We start from the raw sequence: 20,394 nt of genomic DNA, 5'->3' as shown, positions 1-20,394 counted from the left end.
TCCATTTTCCCAACTGCAAAATGGGATAATAGAATACTGACTTCACAGGGATGAGGTAAAGAGTAAATGGGCTAAAAATATGTGAAGCCCCTAAAACAGTGCCTGATGCTTCAAAGCTCTGTATAAGTGTTTGCGATTAATAAATGGGTAACTGACTGAAAACAAGGGATAAATAAAATGTGAGAACAGTAACATTAGACAACTGGTTTTATGTGTGGAGACGAGAAATGTTTCACATTGGTGTGACCAGGCAGAACTGAGTGCAGACACTCATTGGAGAAAGGCCACTGCAGGGGAAAGAACACACTCGCCCACCTGTAGGTGGATAGAGGTTGTGGACATAATGAGACATCTCTTCGTCTCTAACTCCTGACCCCTCCTGAGAAGTAATGGGCTATTTATCAGAATTAGGACACCTTTTTACTCAAACTCTTTCCTTTGAAATTCTGTGAATGGCTTGGAGTTCTCTCAAAATGAAGACTTTTTTATTATATCATGTTAGTCACCATACAGTACATCTGTTTTTGATGTTGTGTTCCATGATCCATTGTTTGCATATAACACCCAGTGTTCCATGCAATCCATGCCTTCCTTAATACCCACCATCAGGCTCACCCATCCCCCACCCCTCTAAACGCCCAGTTTGTTTCCTCAAGTCCATAATCTCTCATGGTTCGCCTCCCTCTCTGATTTTACCCCCTTCACTTTGTCCGTCCTTCTCCTAATGTCCTCCATGCTATCCTTATGTTCTGCAAATAAGTGAAACTATATGATTATTGACTTTCTCTGCTTGACTTATTTCACTTAGCGTAATCTCCTCCAGTTCCAACTATGTTGATGAAAAAGTTGGGTATTCATCCTTTCTGGTGACTGAGTAATGTTCCATTGGGTACATCTTCTTTATGCATTCATCTATTGAAGAACATCTTGGCTCTTTCCACAGTTTGGCTATTGTGGACATTGCTTCTATGAACATTGGGGTACATGTGGTCCTTCTTTTCACTATATCTGTATCTTTGGGGTAAATATCCAGTAGTGCAATTGCTGGGTCATAGGATAGTTCTATTTTTAATTTTTTGAGGAACCTCCACACTATTTTCCAAAGTGGCTACACCAACTTGCATTCCCACCAACAGTGTAAGAGGGTTCCTTTTCTCCACATCCTCTCAGCATTTGTTGTTTCTTATCTTGTCAATTTTGGCCATTCTAACTAGTGTAAGGTGGTATCTCAATGTGGTTTTGATTTGAATTTCTTTGACAACTAATGATGATGAACAGTTTTTCATGTGTCTATTAGCCATTTGTATGTCTTCTTCGGAGAAGTGTCTGTTCATGTCTTTTACAATAGCACCAAAAACCATAAGATACCTTGGAATAAACCTAACCAAAGAGGTGAAGGCTGTATACTCTAGGAACTACAGAACACTCAGGAAAGAAATTGAAGAAGGCACAAAAAGATGGAAAAACATTCCATGCTCCTGGATTGGAAGAAAAAAACATTGTTAAAATGTCTGTGCTGCCCAGAGCAATCTATACTTTCAACGCCATCCTGATCAAAATACCAACGGCATTTTTCAAAGTGCTGGAACAAACAATTCTAAAATTTGTATGGAACCAGAAAAGACCCTGAATTGCCAAGGAAATGTTGGAAAAGAAAAACAAAGCTGGAGGCATCACATTGCATGATTTCAAGCTAGATTACAAAGCCATGATCGCCAAGACAGCATGGTACTGGCACAAAAACAGGCACATAGACCAATGGAACATAATAGAGAGCCCAGAAATGGACTCTCAGCTCTATAGTCAAATAATTTTGACAAAGCAGGAAAAAATATCCAAGGAAAAAAGACAGTGTTTTCAGTAAATGGTGCTGGGAAAACTGGACAGCTATATACAGAAGAATGAAACTCGACTGTTCTCTTACATCATACACAAAGTTAAACTCAAAATGGATGAAAGGAATCCATCAAAATCCTAGAGGAGAACACAGGCAGTAACCTCTTCGACACTGGCCACAGCAACTTCTTTGAAGACACATCTCCAAAGGCAAGGGAAACAAAAGCGAAAATGAACTTTTGGGACTTCAAGAAGATAAAAAGCTTCTGCACAGCAAAGGAAACAGTCAATAGAACAAAGAGGCAGCTCATGGAAAGGGAGAAGATATTTGCAAATGACACTATAGACCAAGGGTTGATATCCAAGATCTATAAGGAACTTCTAAAATGCAGATGTGGAATCAGTAGGTCCGGGCAGGGCCTGAGATTCTGAATCTCTAACAAGATCCTAAGTGATGCCCGTGCTGCGAGTCCACAGAACACACTTTGAGTAGCAAAGCCTGAGAGAATTATAGAATCTCAGGTTTGACATGAACCTTGACAATCATTGAGGGCAATCCCTTATCACTTTCTACCTTGTTGTTAGTCATCTCTGATTCTGCCTTCCCTGGTAGGCTAGACAGTGGGCTCCTTCAGAGCATTATTTAATTCTAGTTCCCTTCCATTCCTTTCATTCTGCCCAATATAGTGTCAGACATTTAGTAAACTAAAACAAAAATCAACATTTTAATTTATGGAAAAATAATTTTTGGAAATTGGAGGATTTGATTTTAGGGTTGTCTTGAAGGGATGAAGGAGTACTTGCTTAAAAATGAAAAGACTTAAAAATTCCAGGGCTTTCCATGAGAACAGTTCAGTGAGCAACTGGTTTTTCCTTTTCTTCTTTTTCCATCCTATCCCTTCCATCTCCAGTACTTATAATATCGCCTAAGTGCCAGTTGAATTTAATTGCAATTGGATTGAATTTATCATCTGATAAACTGAGGTAAAAAGAGTGCTCTGCACTTTCCATTTCTGCCATTAATAAATTCAGGAATGCACTAAGATGAGATGAAGAAATCTAAAACCCAAAAGTCATACACCCCCTTTTTCTTTCATATGGCTTGGAAAAGGTAGACCAATAGATGACTGGAACCTCTAAAGAATAAAGCCAAAATTTCTGGAAATTGCTTCTGTTCCTACTGACTAAAGCAATCCCTAATATGAGATGAGATGCTATGCTCATAATACAAGTCATGTCAGAACCTAAGGAACTTTGGTTTATTTATTAATAATTAGGTACCCGATCCTACCCGTTCTTGATGAATCAAGTTCTTACAAGTGAACTAATCATTTACTTTATAAAGTAGTTTTCTTACCTCAAAAACATTATAATAGCAATCTGTCAAAAATAACCTGAAAATTGGAGAATGTCCAGGAAATTATCTTTTTGGAAAAAGTAACATGCTTTCCTATAACATTTTACATTTTAAAACATTTGACATTGCTTAATCCCAAGACTGTGAAAGTCCATAAACCCATGACTGATGTCCTTATTTGTAGTATTCTTTTTTTTTAAGATTTTATTTATTTATTTGACAGAGATCACAAGTAGGCAGAGAGGCAGGTAGAGAGAGGGGGAAGCAGGCTCCCTACTGAGCAGAGAGCCCAACGCAGGGCTCGATCCCAGGACCCTGGGATCATGACCTGAGCCAAAGGCAGAGGCTTTTAGCCACTGAGCCACTCAGCTGTCCCTTTATTTGTAGTATTCTTAAGGTAGTTTTGCTTCTGAATTGTAATATGTAGAGCAAAAAATTTTAATTTGAATTACTTTGTATAAGTCATTTTTCATTCACTTATGTTTTCTTCCTTATTTAAGCTAGCTGACTTATAAATTTATTTTCCATAAAAAAAATATTTTGCGGGAATCTAACATTTTAAAGAAATCAAAGAAGGTATAGGCAAAGTATGGTCTTTTTTGTTTTAAATACAATGCTGCAGGTTGAAAATTTAAACAAAAATTAAAAATTTACCTTTGTAATGTAATTTAGTCACTAGATTATCTTTATGCCCTCAGTTTCCTACTTTATAGAAGATATGTCATGTTTCATCTTTTGTGGATTTAAAAATGTATTGTGGATTACTTATATTGGGATTGAGGGCGTTTTTTATACCTTTTAAATATAGAATTCATGTTGCTTTTATTTTTTTAATATTTGTAAGATTTAATTTATTTAATTGTCAGAGAGAGGGCACAAGCAGAGGGAGTAGCAAGCAAAGAGAAAAGCAGGCTCCCTGCTGAGCAAGGAGCCTGATGTGGAGCTTGATCCCAGGACCCTGAGATCATGACCTGAGCCAAAGGCAAACGCTTAACCAACTGAGCCACCCAGGCATCCCTTCATATTGCTTTTAAATGACCCTCTGAAGGCTTTATTAAAATGCATACATTAGAAGAAATCAATATCCTCCACTCTGCAGCAGAAAAAAACTTAACGTCTGTAAAAATATGTGCACTTTGTGTTTGTGTTTTCTCAAGGAATCAAACATGACATTTTATTTTTAGGGGTGTTCTGTTGAGCTCCAAAAGTTATGAAGGATGATATAAAATAAATTCCTTTTTTTGTTTTTTAGTGTGTGAAATATCCATGCTAATGAAATCTTAAATATAATGGAAGTATTTATAATAGGAAGGAGAGACAAGTGATTGAGCATTTTTAGGAGTCAGAATTTTTTTTTGTTTTTAAGGAAGTGAAACTGAACTCAAAATAGCCTTGAAGATAGTCAGATCCAGGACTTGGTAGTCTATTAGGGCTCTCTTTGCTTCTTGGAATGCTGCCTTCGTTCCCTCAACATGTCCCTAATGCAGAGGACATCACTGATAGCGTTTCTGGGGACATAGAATAACATAGTGAATGAAGAAAAGAACCTTTTGACAGTTACCCATGTGGAGACCTCCTGAGGAGGGGTTCTGACTGGGCCCATTGGGCCCATGGTAACCTCTAGACCATTCAAAGAATCCAGAATTTGTTATTGCCTAGTTCCTGCCTGTTGTTAGGGATAGAGAATTCTGTGCTTGGCAGCCCCATAGAAGTCGCTGATCTAACCCGGGAAAGGATCAAGGTCCTTCCCCCAATAGGAGGTGTTATTTCTAGAAGAAAGGCAGAAAGTGGTATTCAGCAGGGAAAAACAACATGTTCTCATAGCATTTAATGATCATTTAGTATGAGCCCCAAAATGTGCTATGAGCTGACCACTGACTCAGTTCAGTTCCAGGTCTCAGGGCACTGTTCTCACTGAGAAGGAAACTGAGGCACAATGAAGTTAAATATCCTCCGAAGGTTACTCAGCTAAGTAAGGGGTAGAGCCAATGTGTAAACAAACTGAGCATTTTCTGACTCAAGAGTCCCTTTCTTTGTATTGCACTTTTCCTCCTACTTGTTTCCATCCTTTAAAAAAAATACTCTGAATGTGATGGTTGCATGCTAACAGTGGAGTCACATAGGCAAACAACTTGAAAAACCAGATCCAGGCCCACATGCCTCTATGAAAAGGAAGCCCCAACCAGAATGCCAAGAGAGCAAAAGAAGTTAAATCTTGGCTTGTGAACCCTCACAAGCCCAAGTTCTGATGGAAAAAGCAAGATTTGAAGGTTCTTCCAAGGATAATCTTCACTCTCTGCAGTTTTGTTTCTAAGCTCTTCCACTAGAAGCAAACCCCCCCTAACTGTAGCATCGCTCTGGTTCCTTGAGCACCTCCTGTCCTTTGAGATCTGCAGTTGTAAGTGAATGAGACAGGCCGGGTGTCTGTCTCAGTCACCATTGTCCTCACTGATTACGACAGCTGGCCTATGATACCTTCTTACTTGAGTTCAAATGGATATCCAAAAGCCACTGTCCAGAAAAACCTTCCAAGAATGCTCCTTATCACCCTAACTTGCCCAAGTTAGGTTCATCATGGGTCAGTCTTTCCTGGTGGTGTCAGCTACAAAGAAGCCACTCTGCTTCTTACCCCTGGGAGCTACTAAGGAGGGATGATAAGGACCTTACTGCACACAAGGGTGTGGCGATGGAGCATATGGGCTCACCTGAGAAAGACTTAGAATCAGTAGGATTTGGTGAACAATTGACTCTAGAAGGTTAGGGAGAGCTTCATTAGTGGTGCCGTCATTAAGACAGAAAACTTTCTGCCCTCCCACAGTTTGCCTGCCGGGCTTTATGTGCTTAAAGGAGAGTTATGGATATTTTCTCTAAACCAAACTTTTCCTTCAACCTCATTATTACAGGAGTGTCATATCAGACACACAGTCAGCATCTGGAGCGTTCTCACTTTAGCTCTTTTAAGATCTGTTAATCACTTTTCAATTCTGTTACTGTTTTTGAAATTATCTTGTAATTTTCGCTGGAAATGCTTGGAAAATGTGTTGCTGTCTGTATGTTTAGACTTGGTACCAGTATTTACTCTTGTGTCTTTGATATCATTTGAGTGAGTTTTGCTTTGAATTTATTAGAAAATAGTACATCCATTTCAGTGTAGGTGAGTAGAAGAAACTTGGGAGCAGATCAGTACCAAGTACGATCCTGATACCATGTAAGGTGATACGCTGGACAATTAAGTTCCCATTTGGTCACTTGTATTGACAAGGCATCCTTATGACAACAAATGTGTTCTTCCAAGGGTGTTTGTTTATTTGGAGGAGGGTGCATTGTTGGCTTTGTTTTTAGTGTGATGTTTTGCCTTACACTTTCCCATCAACTTATTACTAAATAATGTGAAAAGGAAGCATTTTTCTCCTACAATTAAAGTGATGGGAGCATAAGCTAAATTGGCAAATCCTTCTCTTGACTAATTTTCTGTCATTAATCTTATTAAATTTTAAGAACAGGGTTGTAAGAGTAGCCTGCATACTTGTGAGCCACCACTGTCTGTGCTTGGGGAAAAAAAGACGTTTTGGCCAATGGAAATATTTATCATACTTCGTGGCACTCTGTCTACATTTTAAGTAAGAACGGCAAGGGGCAAAAAAATTACTATACATTTAAAAAGAAACCCATTTCCAAAATCGTTCTGGCTGAGATAACAAGTCATTTTGTGCTCATGCATATACTTCCCTTAATGGGGAATTGCTCCCTGGTGGTTGTGATTTCTGGCCCTTGGGCCTTGAGGATGAGGGTGAGGAGGCCTGTAAAAAGTGGAAGGCCAGTGGACGGAGATTGGGATGTGAATCTTGTACCCCTGTGACTGGTGCGTCTGCTATAAGACACTCCTCAAAATCACTGTTTCCTCAGTAAGTTACCTAGTTAAGTGGCCAGCATAGTTCCTAAGACATAGTAGATACTCAATAAATGTGCTTATTTCTCCTACTTTCTTTTTCTCTCAAAGTGAAACTCATCTCAGAGAATCAGAAGACATTTCCTTTCCTTTGAGTAGTGCAGGCTCTAATTGCCTGACAATAAGAACATGTTATTTACGAATATACACAAATGGATGTAGATATTATGCAAATGTAGAGTATCTGTACTGAACTAGTATCACCATGATCACAATTGGAGCAATGTCTACAGAAAGATGGATTTAAGTGGGCTCTTGGCCAAAGTGGGAGATATGGATTGTAGTTAAGAAGAGGGAAAGCATTCCAAGTGGGTGGAAAGGCATGAGAAAAGGCATGAAGGCAGGAGTTAGTAAATTGTATGTGGGCGATGGGCAAGGTGATAAACTGGGTTGGACCAGCCTGACCACATTGGGCATATTGAGAGATATTCACACCTACTATTCCCTCTGCTTCACTGTACTTCCCACTCATTCTCTAGGTCTTAGCTTAGACATCCTCCCTAGCCCAGCATCCTACACTCAACCAAGTCTTGCTAGGTGCTCTCCTGGTCCTCTAATAGCACTCTCCACCTTCTCTCATCATTCATACACTATATTGTAGTGGCCATGAGACTTTAAGCCGCTTCATGACAAAGACCATCTAGCTTATTCATACCTGTGTCTTGCACCTGGCTTAGCTTACTAGGTTCTCCTAGTAGGCACTTAATAGGTGCTCAGTGAAGATTGATAGGAGGTAGGAGGAGAGGAGATGGATAGATAAGATTGGGCGAATAGAGAAGGTACAGATGATGGAAGCCCTAAGCTATGACTGGGATTCATACAGATGTCAAGCCACTGTCCTTACATTGCACTTTCCCACCACAGCCCCTTGGTAAGATCTCCGTTCATTTTTCTTACTCCAATAAGACAGAAGAAACTCTACCTGCATTCTTTGGGTATAGACAGGATGCCCCAGCTGAGTTAAAAGAAATAAAAATAAAGCAGGTAGTTTAGAGCCTGGTTAGCAATCCAAGCAAGGATAGCATAGAAACACCAAGGCTTACTTAAAAACTAGCAGCACGGGGCGCCTGGGTGGCTCAGTGGGTTAAGCCGCTGCCTTCAGCTCAGGTCATGATCTCAGGGTCCTGGGATCGAGTCCCACATCAGGCTCTCTGCTCAGCAGGGAGCCTGCTTCCTCCTCTCTCTCTCTGCCTGCCTCTCTGCCTACTTGTAATCTCTCTCTGTCAAATAAATGAATAAAATCTTTAAAAAAAAAAAAAAAACTAGCAGCACATTTGAACTTCCCTTCACTGCCATTTTTACATCTGAGAAGAACCATCTCTGGGCTTTTTCCTTTTTTATTTTTTGAGCTATCCTCATTAGACATGATGACCACACAAAAATTTTTTTTCATTGAGTTAATCCTACCAATGTGATTTCTCAAAGATAAAGCATAAGGAAAGACACTTTGAAAGTACAATTTAAGTTTCACAGTAATACTGATAAAAAGAAGAAAGCAAGGAAAACATTGACCAATCAAGAACTCTTACTGGTAATAATGTCTGGGAGGGGCACCCCAGGAAAATGACAGTGACCTTTTAAGAGGACACCACACCCGTTCTGCTTATTCCAACTGTGTGAGATAGAGGTGTCGTCTCATAGCCTTCCTGAAATTGTTCAGCCCCCTAAACTCCTTTCTCTCCACATATAAGCTGCAGATTATACTGCCTGTCTGACTCCTGGTGTGGAGATTCATCCGTTGGCATTAACAAGAGGCCCAGGATATGGAAAGCGCAAAATAGATGTAGTCGTTACTCTAACAAGTAACAGGAACAGCTGTGTAATGGATTGAAATTTTACACTTTTTGGTGTGGTTGATTATTCATTAATGGCATGTAATAGCTGAAACCTCCTTACTTAGTAACAATTGTCATTATTAATGTAAATTAAATGGGTTAAGATTGAGCATGAATGGAGTCTACATTTCAATAGCAATGTTGTCTTTCTGTGCACAACTTAAGTTCTCATACACACATGCTACAACCTTTACACTAGTGTTGTCTCTTAGAAATTAGAGTAGATTTTGTGATTAAAACAGTGGTCCCCTGAACATAAAAATTATGCTCTGTTTTCCTCTCCTGTTCCACTAACCGGTCGCCCCTTACTCCTTTCTGGGAACAGCCCCTCCCCCTGGCCTTAGGATTCAGCCCTCTTGCCTCCTCAAAAAACTATCAGTTATCTCTCCCTTCAGCTGTCTTTCATGGCTCCTTCCCATCAACATCTTGACGTTGTCGATGCCTTATATTGTTAAAAAAAAAAAAATGCATCCCGGCAAATATGCATTCCCTTCAGACACTGCTATCAAAAGGTACCAAAGAGTTGCCTCTTCTCACCACCTCTTTCTTTTCCTCCATTCCCTTCTACACCTACACCTCAGTCTACCTTTGCCCCATCACACCGTCAAAGCAACTCTTTCTACCCTCCCCAAGGACCTGCACTGCACTAAATTCAACGGACCTGTTTCAGTTCTCCAATTCTTGACATCTCCTTGTTGTCTGGCATTGTTGATGTTGACTCTCCTTTCCTTGGCAAGTGCCCCTCTTTCCTCCGTTCTACAGTTTGCCTACAGTTCGCTCTACAGTTTGCCGGCTTGTTCCCTGATGGCTCCTCCTCAGTCTTTGCAGACTTGATCTACCTGCCGCATGAGTGTTTTCCTCTGTGGATGTGTTGGGAGCTGGGGAGTCGATGGCGTCACAACATCAGCTCCTCCAGTTGTCGAGAAGGCAGAAGGGAGGAGATGTGGAGGAAGCACTGGGTCTTCAGTGGGAAGAGTTGGGGCTGAGCTCAGCAGACCACTGAGAGGGAGCAGGTGGGAATGGCCTTGGTCAGTCAGAGTCTGCTGTTTGTAAACCTAAACTTTGTTTAGAATGATTTTTATTTCCCTTCCTTGTTGGGGTTTCTTTTTTCCAGTTACACCAGCACATAATTTAAATTTTAGTCATTGCATGGGAATTGTCACAAACCTGAGTAGTCTCCCACCCTCTACTCCCTCTTCACCATTTTCACAGCTATTGCTACCCACTGTTTGGGCCATTCTTTGGGTGCTTTCTGTCTGGAACTGTATGCTCTCCTGCTCTGGTAAATTGTCTTGATTTACCCCAAGAAAATATTTGCCCTGCTCTATGTTTTTCTGTTCTCTTTCTGGAAATCTTATGGTACTCTTTTACTCTTTTAGCTGATTATTTTGGCATTTACCTTCATGTTTCAAAGTAAAATGTTTTTATTTCTGGTTCTTGATTTTTATCCTCTTCTAGGTGTGGCTATTGGCCTCCTTATCTTCAAAATGAGTGTTTAGTTTTCTTTTTGTTTTCTTTTCCTCCCCTTGCCCTACCCCTCCATTCTCTGAATATTCTATTATTATATTTTAATTGGAGGCTAGCTTAATATTCAGTGTTACATTTTTATGACTGATCCATGATATGCTTTCCAGTAAACCACAATTACTTTTTCTTTTCCATACAATTGTCACTTGTTTACCATAAAGCTAATAATTCTCATTTATATTCATTTGCATTATTTCCTATGTATTTACAACTAAATTTACCCCAGACCTTGCCCCAGCTGTCTAAATCACCTTTGAAGGCATTCAGGCCTGTGGGTTATTCCCCTCAGTTATGTCTTCCTGTAGCAGGGCCTCTGGAACCTTTCCATCTAATCCCATCTAGACTGGTGGAAAGTTGTCATTGTGTGATCTGTCTTCATTCTCATCTGGGAGGGTTCGCTCAGCCACTCTCCTGGGTTCTCTATTTCCTGGCATCTTTTTAGAAAGTCTTTGGTTTGATGGAGCAAAACCTTAATTAGTTTCCTAAGAAGAGTGCATGGAAAGCAAATATTTTTGACCAAGTATATCTGAAAATACCTTTATTCTGTCCTCAGTATTTAAAAGGTAGCTGATCTATATTTGTTGGTTGGAAATACATTCCCCTCAGAATTGTGAAAGCCTTGCTCCATTGCCTTTTAATTTACAGTGTTACTGTAGGAGGCTGAGAGCCATTCTGACTCCCTGTCCCTGTGTGTTCTCTCTCTGTCAGTCTTTCTCTTTCTCCTGCTCTTCTGAAATTTCATGTGACATGAGTCCCATTCATTATTTAGGGCATTCCCTTGGGCCCTTTCAGTCTGGAAATGCATGTTCTTCTGCTCTGATCAATTTTCTTGATTTAACTTGATTATCTGCTCTGCTCTGCTTCATTTTTTTCTGTACTTTTTCTGGAAATCCTATTATACTGACCTCTTGAGGCCATCTTCTGATTTTCTTATCTTCCTTCTAGCTTTTCATATCCCCATCTTTTTGCTCTCCTTTCTGGAAGATTTCCTCAATTTATCGCTAAAATCTTCTCTTGAGGGGCGCCTGGGTGGCTCAGTGGGTTAAGCCGCTGCCTTCGGCTCAGGTCATGATCTCAGGATCCTGGGATCGAGTCCCACATCGGGCTCTCTGCTCAGGAGGGAGCCTGCTTCCTCCTCTCTCTCTCTCTGCCTGCTTCTCTGCCTACTTGTGATCTCTGTCTTTCAAATAAATAAATAAAATCTTTTAAAAAAAAAAAATCTTCTCTTGAATTTTAACTTTTCAATTTCTCAAATCATTTCTCTTTTTTTTTCAGATTGTCCTTTGTTATATAGTATCATATTTTTGTTTCTTTGGTACATGTTCTTATCTCTGAAGATATTAAGATGGAATAGGAGAGTTTTTCCCTGTTTTGTTTTATTTTCTAATTACCTTTCCTCTTTATTCTGTTTCCCCCAAGTTGCAGTTTTTCAATTCATTTGTTATTTCTCTTCAAAAATGTTTTCCTTATACATCTGTCTGGTAGTACTTGGTTTCCTGTTCATGTTTAAAAGTGGGGGCCTGGGGCACCTGGGTGGCTCAGTTAAGCGACTGTCTTTGGCTCAGGTCATGATCCCAAGGTCCTGGAATCAAGCCCCGCATTGGGCTTCCTACTCAGAGAGAGCCTGCTTCTCTCTCTCCCTCTGCCTGTCACTCTGCCTACTTGGACTCTCTCTGTGTGTGTCTGTCAAATAAATAAGTAAAAATCTTTTTTAAAAAAAAAAGTGGGGACATACCAAAATTAACAAGACAGTAAACAACAAGTGTTGGAGCAGATGTGGAGAAAGGGGACCCCTCTTCCACTGTTGGTGAGAATGCAAAGTGATGCAGCCACTTTGGAAAACAGTGTGGAGATTCCTTAAGAAATTAAAAATAGAGCTACCCTATGACCCTGCAATTGCGCTACTGGGTATTTACCCCAAAGATACAGATTGTAATGAAAGGAAGGGCCATCCGTACCCCAATGTGTTCATAGCAGCAATGGCCCCAGTAGCCAAACTATGGAAAGAGCCAAGATGCCCTTCAACAGACAAATATATAAAGAAGACATGGTCCATATATACAATGGAGTATTATGCTTCCATCAGAAAGGATGAATACCCAACTTTTGTATCAACATGGATGGGACTGGAAGAGATTATGCTGAGTGAAATATGTCAAGCAGAGAGAGTCAATTATCATATGGTTTCATGTACTTGTGGAGCATAAGGAATAACACGGAGGATATTGGGAGAAGGAGAGGAGAAGGGAGTTGGGGGAAATCAGAGGGGGAGACAAACCATGAGAGACTGTGGACTCTGAGAAATAAACTGAGGGTTTTGGAGAGGAGAGGGTTGGGGATTTGGGTGAGCCTGGTGGTGGGTATTAAGAGGAGGGCATGTATTGCATGGGGCACTGGGTGTGATGCATAAATAATGAATCTTGGAACACTGAAAAAAAAAGTTTTAAAATAAATAAATGAATAAAATAAAAGTGGGGGCCTACACTCTCACCACTCTTGTTCAACATAGTACTGGAAGTCCCAGCCTCAGCAATCAGATAATATAAAGAAATAGAAGGCACCCAAATCAGCAAAGAAGAAGTCATACTTTCACTCTGCAGATAACATGATACTCTCTGGAGAAAACCCAAAAGACTTCACTGAAAAATTGCTAGAACTGATACAGAAATTCAGCAAAGTTGCAGAATATAAAATCAATGCATAGAAGTCAGTTGCATTTCTGTATATAACAATGAAGTAGAAGAAAAAGAAATCAAGGAATCAGTCCAGCCATAAGATACCTAGGAATAAACTTAACCAAAGAGGTGTAAGATCTGTACTCTGAAAATTATAGAGCATTAATGAAAGAAATTCAGGATGACACAAAGAAATGGAAAAACATTCCATGCTCATGGATTGGAAGAACAAATACTGTAAAAATGTCTATGCTACCCAAAACAATCTACACAGTCAGTGCAATCCCTACGAAAATACCATCAGCATTTTTCACAGAGCTAGAGAAAACAATTCTAAAATTTGTATGGAACCAAAAAAGACACCAAATAGCCAAAATAATGTTGAAAAAGAAAACTAAAGCCAGAGACATAATTCTGGACTTCAAGCTCTATTACAAAGCTGTAATCATCAAGACAGTATGGTACTGGCACAAAAACAGACACATAGACCTATGGGACAGAATAGAGAGCCCCAGAAATGGACCCTCAACTCTGTAGTCATCTAATCTTCAACAAAGCAGGAAAGAATGTCCAATGGAAAAAAGACAGTGTCTTCAACAAATGGTGCTGGGAAAATTGGACAGCCACAGGCAGAAGGAAGCTGGACCACTTTCTTACACTATTCACAAAAATAAACTCAGAATGGATGAAAGACCTAATGTGAGGCAGGAATCCATCAGAATCCTAGAGGAGAACACAGGCAGCAACCTCTGTGACCTCTGCCACAGCAACTTCTTGCTAGACACATTTCCAAAGACAAGAAAAACAGAGGCAAAATGAACTATTGGTATTTCATCAAGATAAAAACTTTTCACATGGCAAAGGAAACTGCCAACAAAACTAAAAGGTAGCCTACGGAATGGGAGAAGAAATATGCAAATGTCTTATCAGATAAAGGGCTAATCTCCAGAATCTATAAAGAACTTATCAAACTCAACACCTGAAGAATAATCCAGTCGAAATAAGGACAGAAGACATAAACAGACATTTCTCCAAAGACGACATAGACACATGAAAAAATGCTCCACATCACTTGGCATCAGGGAAATATAAATCAAAACCACAATGAGATACCACCTCACATAGGTCAGAATGGCTTAAATTAACAACACAGGAAACAACAGATGTTGGCAAGGATGCAGAGAAAGGGGAACCCTCTTACATCGTTGATGGGAATGCAAATAAGTGCAGTCACTCTAAACAGTATGAAGTTTCCTCGGAAAGTTAGAAATAGAGCTACCCTACAACCCAGCAATTACACTGCTAGGTATTTATTCAAAGGATACAAACAGTGATTCAGAGGGACACATGCATCCCAATGTTTATAGCAACGACGTCCACAATAGCCAAACTATGGAAAGAGCCCAGATGTCCATCGATTGATAAGTGGATAAAGAAGAGGTCACACACACACACACACACACACACACACACACACACAGGAATACTACTCAGCCATCAAAAAGAATGAAATCTTACCATTTGCAACAAACACTGTGGATAGAACTAGAGCATATTATGCTGAGCAAAAAAAGACAGTCCAAGAAAGACAAATACCTTGTGATTTCACTCATGTGGAATCTAAGAAACAAAACAGATGAACATAGGGGAAGGGAAGGGAAAAGAAAATAAGATGGAAACAGAGGGAGGCAAATTATAAGAGACTCTTAACTAGAAAACAAACTGAGGGTTGCTGGAGGGGAGGTGGCTGGGGATTGGGAAAATTGGGTGATAGGCATTAAGGAGGACACTTGATGTAATGAGCACTGGTGTTATTTGCAACCAATAAATCACTAAATTGTACTCCTGAAACTAAAATAAATAAACAGATAAATAAATATTTTTTGTTAGCTCTTCAGATTAAAAAAAAAAAAATTTTTTTTTATGGGAACATAAAAGCCTAATTGGGAGTTTTTGAGAACATGGTTAGAGCTTGTTGACTGTGTCACTGTAGGGAGACCTGACAGGACCATTTAGTTAAAGCATCTCTGATGCCCAGAGAAGAGTCTTAGTTTCCTGCCTGGAAGGAGATACGCCTGACTGCCAGAGCCCTGGGGAGTCTCAGCATTCAGCACACATACCTCTCTGAATTTTTCCTTCTTTTCAGCATGGTGACCCCACCCTTCACAAGCCCAGTGACCTTCAGTCCTGGGACCTTGTTCTCCAGGGAGGGTGAAGCAGTTGCCAAGTGATGTGGAATCTGGGAGGGGACTGGGCAACACACTGCTTCTCCGGGAAAGTCATAATCCGCCCTCACTTCCTGACATCTGAGGGCTTCTGCAAGTGTAAATTGGGTTCATTCTCAGCTTCCCCACTGCTGGCTTAGGAGTCTGTTTTCTAGGGCTTCTGCTAAGTCCTTTAACACTCATCCATCTGGCTTTCTAGCTTCCAGAATTTGGTTTCTCTTGTCTCTTTCTTGTTCTTTTAGCCCTTGTGAGCTTATTCCTTTTTTGAAAGGGGTCTGGGGAGGGAACAAAAGTGTACAAACCACTACCTTTATCCAGAACCTAATAAAACTTATAGGATGACTTTATGTCATTTTCTAAATCATAGCCTCTGGCAACCTCCTATTTCCATCTCTGTGTCCTAATAAAATAGTAGTTTTAAAAATAATTCCTGAGGGGCGCCTGGGTGGCTCAGTGGGTTAAGCCTCTGCCTTCAGCTCAGGTCATGATCTCAGGGTCCTGGGATCGAGCCCCGCATCGGGCTCTTGGCTCAGCAGGGAGCCTGCTTCCCTCTGCCTCTCTGCCTACTTATGATCTCTGTCTGTCAAATAAACAAATAAAATCTTAAAAAAAAAAAATTCCTGAGCACTTCGATGATATTCAGGTTGCTAAAAGGAGTGCCTCATCTCCTCCCTTACTTTAACTATGTCTCCTAAACTCAATACAGTTGATTTTGCTTTTGTTGTTCATTAAAGGAATTCCTAGTTGAGTAGATTTTAATAGCACCTCATCTTGCCTTATTGTGCTTGATTCCGTTATTCTTGAATGCTTTCTATTGCAATTTAATGCTTATTAGGAGCCAACAGTGTATTTTAAAAATTGAATTATGCAGGGCCTCTGCCCAGAGAGCTGCTGATCTAAATTGGGGGTAACAATTCCTGTTAGTTAGCTGAATCCTTGATTCCCGGTCAAGCCATCTTCCTTTCTTAACATCCCAGCTCTGCTTTGAGTCAGAACATTGCTTGTTAGGACAAGTTAGCTGTTACCTTTTGCTTGTTAATACAAGTGTTTTGTGTATTGCTATAACTGAATGTTTTTTGGCCCTTGGCCGAAACTTTTACTTACTGCCCGCATGCAGACCTATTGCAAATTGCAAAGTGGTTTTTGCCAACTCCATTCTGCTTTGAGTCATTTCCTGGTTACAGCTGATTATTCAGTCCAACTAGATTAATTGTAGGGGCAATACCATGCCCCTAGAGATGGTTTGAACTGTAGACAGCACTTGTAAGATGGCCGCCCAGCAGACAGTGTTCACACAGAGGCCAAGAAGGATTGTGTGCCTGCAGCTCATATCCACAGGTGCCCAAGTGACAGCAAGCTTAAATCTAACTTGCAGATTCCTTCCATCAGTCTTTTTCCATTTCAACTACTCTTTACCAATCTCAGATGTTAGCATATGGCTGCAGAGTAGTCAGAGCTTGAATGGGAAAATTCAAGCTGGTCCAGCAATACAATCTGTTGGTATGAATGGGAATTAAATGCTTTCTTTTAGTTGAGCGTGAAGATATACCATTAACTCATCCCCTAAAGCAGGGTGAGCAACCTATGGCCTACTGGCCAAAACCTCGCCTGTTTTCTTCTGTCCTCTAACGATGTTTTTACAGTTTTAAAGGGTAGATTTAAAAAAAAAAAAAGATGATGATGATGATAAAGAGGAAAGGAAGGAGAAGGAAGAGAACAGAAGTGGAAGGAGGAAAGGGAGGAATATGTAACAGAGACTGTATGTGATCTGTAACACCTAAAATCTTTACTTTCTGGTTCTTCACAGAAGCTGTCAGCCCCTGCTCTAGGGACACAATTGGCTCTGCCTCATCCCTTTCCTGCCCCACATGTTCCCTCCCCAGGCAGGGAATGCTCTCCAGGTCTTGTGTGTTCATGTGCGGTTTCAAAGAAATAAAATTAGGTTTGAACGTCCAGTTATCACACTTGTGACATCTGAGAGGATTTATCAATAAGAAGGACAGTGTTCCCAGTATGTATGTGTGCACGTGAATTGGTGTGACCCATGGTTGATGGTAGTTTACATACCTAGCTGCTTTGGGGGTAAACAGCAAAACTATGAACGGTAATTTTGTTAACCCTTTTGGTTTAGCGGGAGATACCGTCAGGAAGACATGCTGAACTGGTTTCTCTTTGTGAGTACAAAATGGGAGCCAAAATAAAAACATACTTATGAGGTACAAATATCCTTTCACTTACTGAAAGCCTAACCAAAGAGAAGGCTTCACTTAAACATTAACTTTGGAATTAGGGAATTTTTTTAAAAAAATAATGATTTTACCAGTTATTTTCCCTTACTGTAGATATTTGTCTTTTCCTTAAGAAATGTACAGGGATGGGGCACCTGGATGGCTCAGTCAGTTAAGCACCCGACTCTTAGTTTTTGCTCAGGTCACAATCTCAGGGTCATGAGATTGAGCTTGCTGTGGACCTGGGAGTCCACTGGACTGGAGTTTCTATCTCCCTCTGCCCCTCCCCCTCCTTTTGCATGCATGGGCCTCTTGCTATCTCTCTCTCTCTAAAAATAAATAACTAAATCTTTTTTTTTAAAAAAAAAAAAAAAGAGAGATGTACAGGGCACCTGGGTGTCTCAATGGGTTAAGCCTCTGCATTCAGCTCAGGTCATGATCTCAGGGTCCTGAGATCAAGCTCTACATGGGGCTCTCTGCTCAGCAGGGAGCCTGCTTCCCTCTCTCTCTGTCTGCCTCTCTGCCTACGTGTGATCTCTCTCTCTCTCTCTCTGTCAAATAAATAATAAAATCTTTAAAAAAAAAAAAAAGAGAGAGAGAGAGAGAGAGAGAGATTTATATACAGGGTTTATCACCACTTTAGGTTTTCTCATTTCACATTATTTTTAGCCTGCATGCTCTAAAGCATCCACATGCCATTTCCAGGTCAATTTACCAAAAACACAGCTCTGATCCTGACAGATTAGTCCAATTCAAAGTAACAAATTAAACCAAGTAAACCAAGTCCTTTTTTGAGGCAACTAATTAATATAAAAGTCATGAGAAAATGACAGTTGTACATTTTAATTCTCTGTGTGTTCTTCGTATTTGCCTTGAGTGCATTGGCAAATTCAGTGTATTTCTAAACTGATTTTTTTCAACAATGAACTATTATCCCTCTGCTGTAAAAAAGTAAATTGAGGATAGAACATTCAGATGACTGTTGGGGAATAAATCTTGTAAGGGTAGTTTATATCTCTAATACCCAACCTATGTCCAAAATAAAGCTGTGATCAATAGTTATGTTCATCCTCAATAACACATGTGAATGACATAGTCAAGTAACTGATTTAAGGTTCTGTTCTTTCCTTTGATCCCCACTATTCTCTGATCTAGGGAGCACACAAAATTGTCCTGTTGTCATAGGATTCATCTCCAACTGATAAAGCAAACTTGTTCTGAAAATAAGAATTGAAGTCAAACATTATTTTGTAATTTCTTTTCTTTCTCTCATGAAAAGTTTCATTTTCAAAAATAATTTAATTGTATAGAGTCATCTGATGTTTGGATATTAGATTGTAGAAATCCGGAGGTTAACATTAAACCAGTACCTTCATTTCTTTCAAAATGAAAACATACAATGGAATCCTAACAAGCTTGTCCTTAAGCTTATGAGCATATACTGTACAATGCACCTTATAGACCTGAGCAGGGTACTATTACCAACTATGGATGTTTAAGGAAGAAATCCTAAGTCCAAAGAACATTGTAGCTGAATTGGAGATGCTAACGCATACTCTCTCAGCAGGCAGTAAACCACTTATGTACTTTTTGGAGGTTTAATCATCTGAGATTTATTAATGAGGTCTACTGCTGACTGGGTAGAGCAAGGGAACTTATGTATAATACAAAGATGAGACTAATGGCTAACTTAGGGTATGAAACTTGCTCCAAACTGGAATGCATTGAAGTTACAACAAATATCCTAAAAACATCACTACAATTTTTTTTTTTTTAAATAAGGGGGACAGGGCGCCTGGGTGGCTCAGTGGGTTAAAGCCTCTGCCTTCTGCTCAATTCATGATCTCAGGGTCCTGGGATCAAGCCCCACTTCGGGCTCTTTGCTCAGCAGGGAGCCTGCTTCTACCTCCTCTCTCTTTGCCTTTCTCTCTGCCTACCTGTGATATCTCTCTCTCTCTCTCTCTCTCTCGCTGTCAAATAAATAAATAAAATCTTAAATAAGGAGGACACAGAAGACATTAACTAATTCATAATAATTGATGTTATCAAGAATAGTCTAAAGAAGTAAAGATCTTTGAAATCCCTGAACATTTCCCAATTCCTTATTCTCGCTACTCTGTTCATTTCTAAAGTCTTCTTTTTTTTTTTTTAACTAAAGTCTCCCTTCTGAAAACATCATGATTTTCTTAAAAAAAAAAGAAAAGAAAGCCTGCCCTTTCGAAGCAGATCTGGAAAGTCTTTGAAAGTCACTGTTGGCCTGATAACAGGGTTACTCATCAGCTTGTATTCCTGTAGTTAATGAGCTTAATACACTCCTGCAGGGAGAAGGCTGAGCCATCCCGGGGGACCACAGCATGGCAAATGCTCCTAAGCAATTAGAGGCTGATTAAGTGTTTATCTCCTTTTCAGGTGGGAAGGAAAGAATGAAAATGAAGTGGGCAGATGTAAAGAGACCGGCAAAATTCACGTGACTGTGGATCTCAAATACTACCGACCGACCGAAGTGGTAAGGACTCCCTGGCCACCCAGGGCAGGGCCACATTTGGCTGGCTGGCTGGCTGGCTGGCTGGGAAGAGATTCTCACTGAATATCCACACCTGGTCTTCAGAGCTTTCCACTGGGTTCCGTGACGTCCATCAGTGAGCAGTTCCCAAACCAGAATACAGTGAATTGAATTTGAGATGTTATTCCCAACACATAATACATTGCTTTATAAAAAAAAGACAAATATTGACCGACGAATGGATGAGTACAAAAGTTTT

General features: G+C 40.1%; 1 protein-coding gene across 3 annotated transcripts in view; it reads left to right on the top strand.

Annotated features, from left to right (window-relative positions):
* Positions 1-20,394, top strand: part of GMDS (GDP-mannose 4,6-dehydratase) — a 633,896-nt gene that overhangs the window by 519,611 nt on the left and 93,891 nt on the right. For all 3 annotated transcript variants that reach the window (XM_044257882.1, XM_044257899.1, XM_044257891.1), the window contains one exon: positions 20,042-20,138. In XM_044257882.1, coding sequence (XP_044113817.1) covers positions 20,042-20,138 — 97 coding nt within the window. The remainder of the gene's footprint in view (positions 1-20,041; positions 20,139-20,394) is intronic.

This window comes from Neovison vison, chromosome 1 (assembly GCF_020171115.1).
Source record: "Neovison vison isolate M4711 chromosome 1, ASM_NN_V1, whole genome shotgun sequence".
In the NCBI taxonomy this organism is placed as follows: domain Eukaryota; kingdom Metazoa; phylum Chordata; class Mammalia; order Carnivora; family Mustelidae; genus Neogale; species Neogale vison.
The sequence above is the reverse complement of the archived record's forward strand: the minus strand, read 5'-3'. Positions and strand labels throughout refer to the sequence as shown.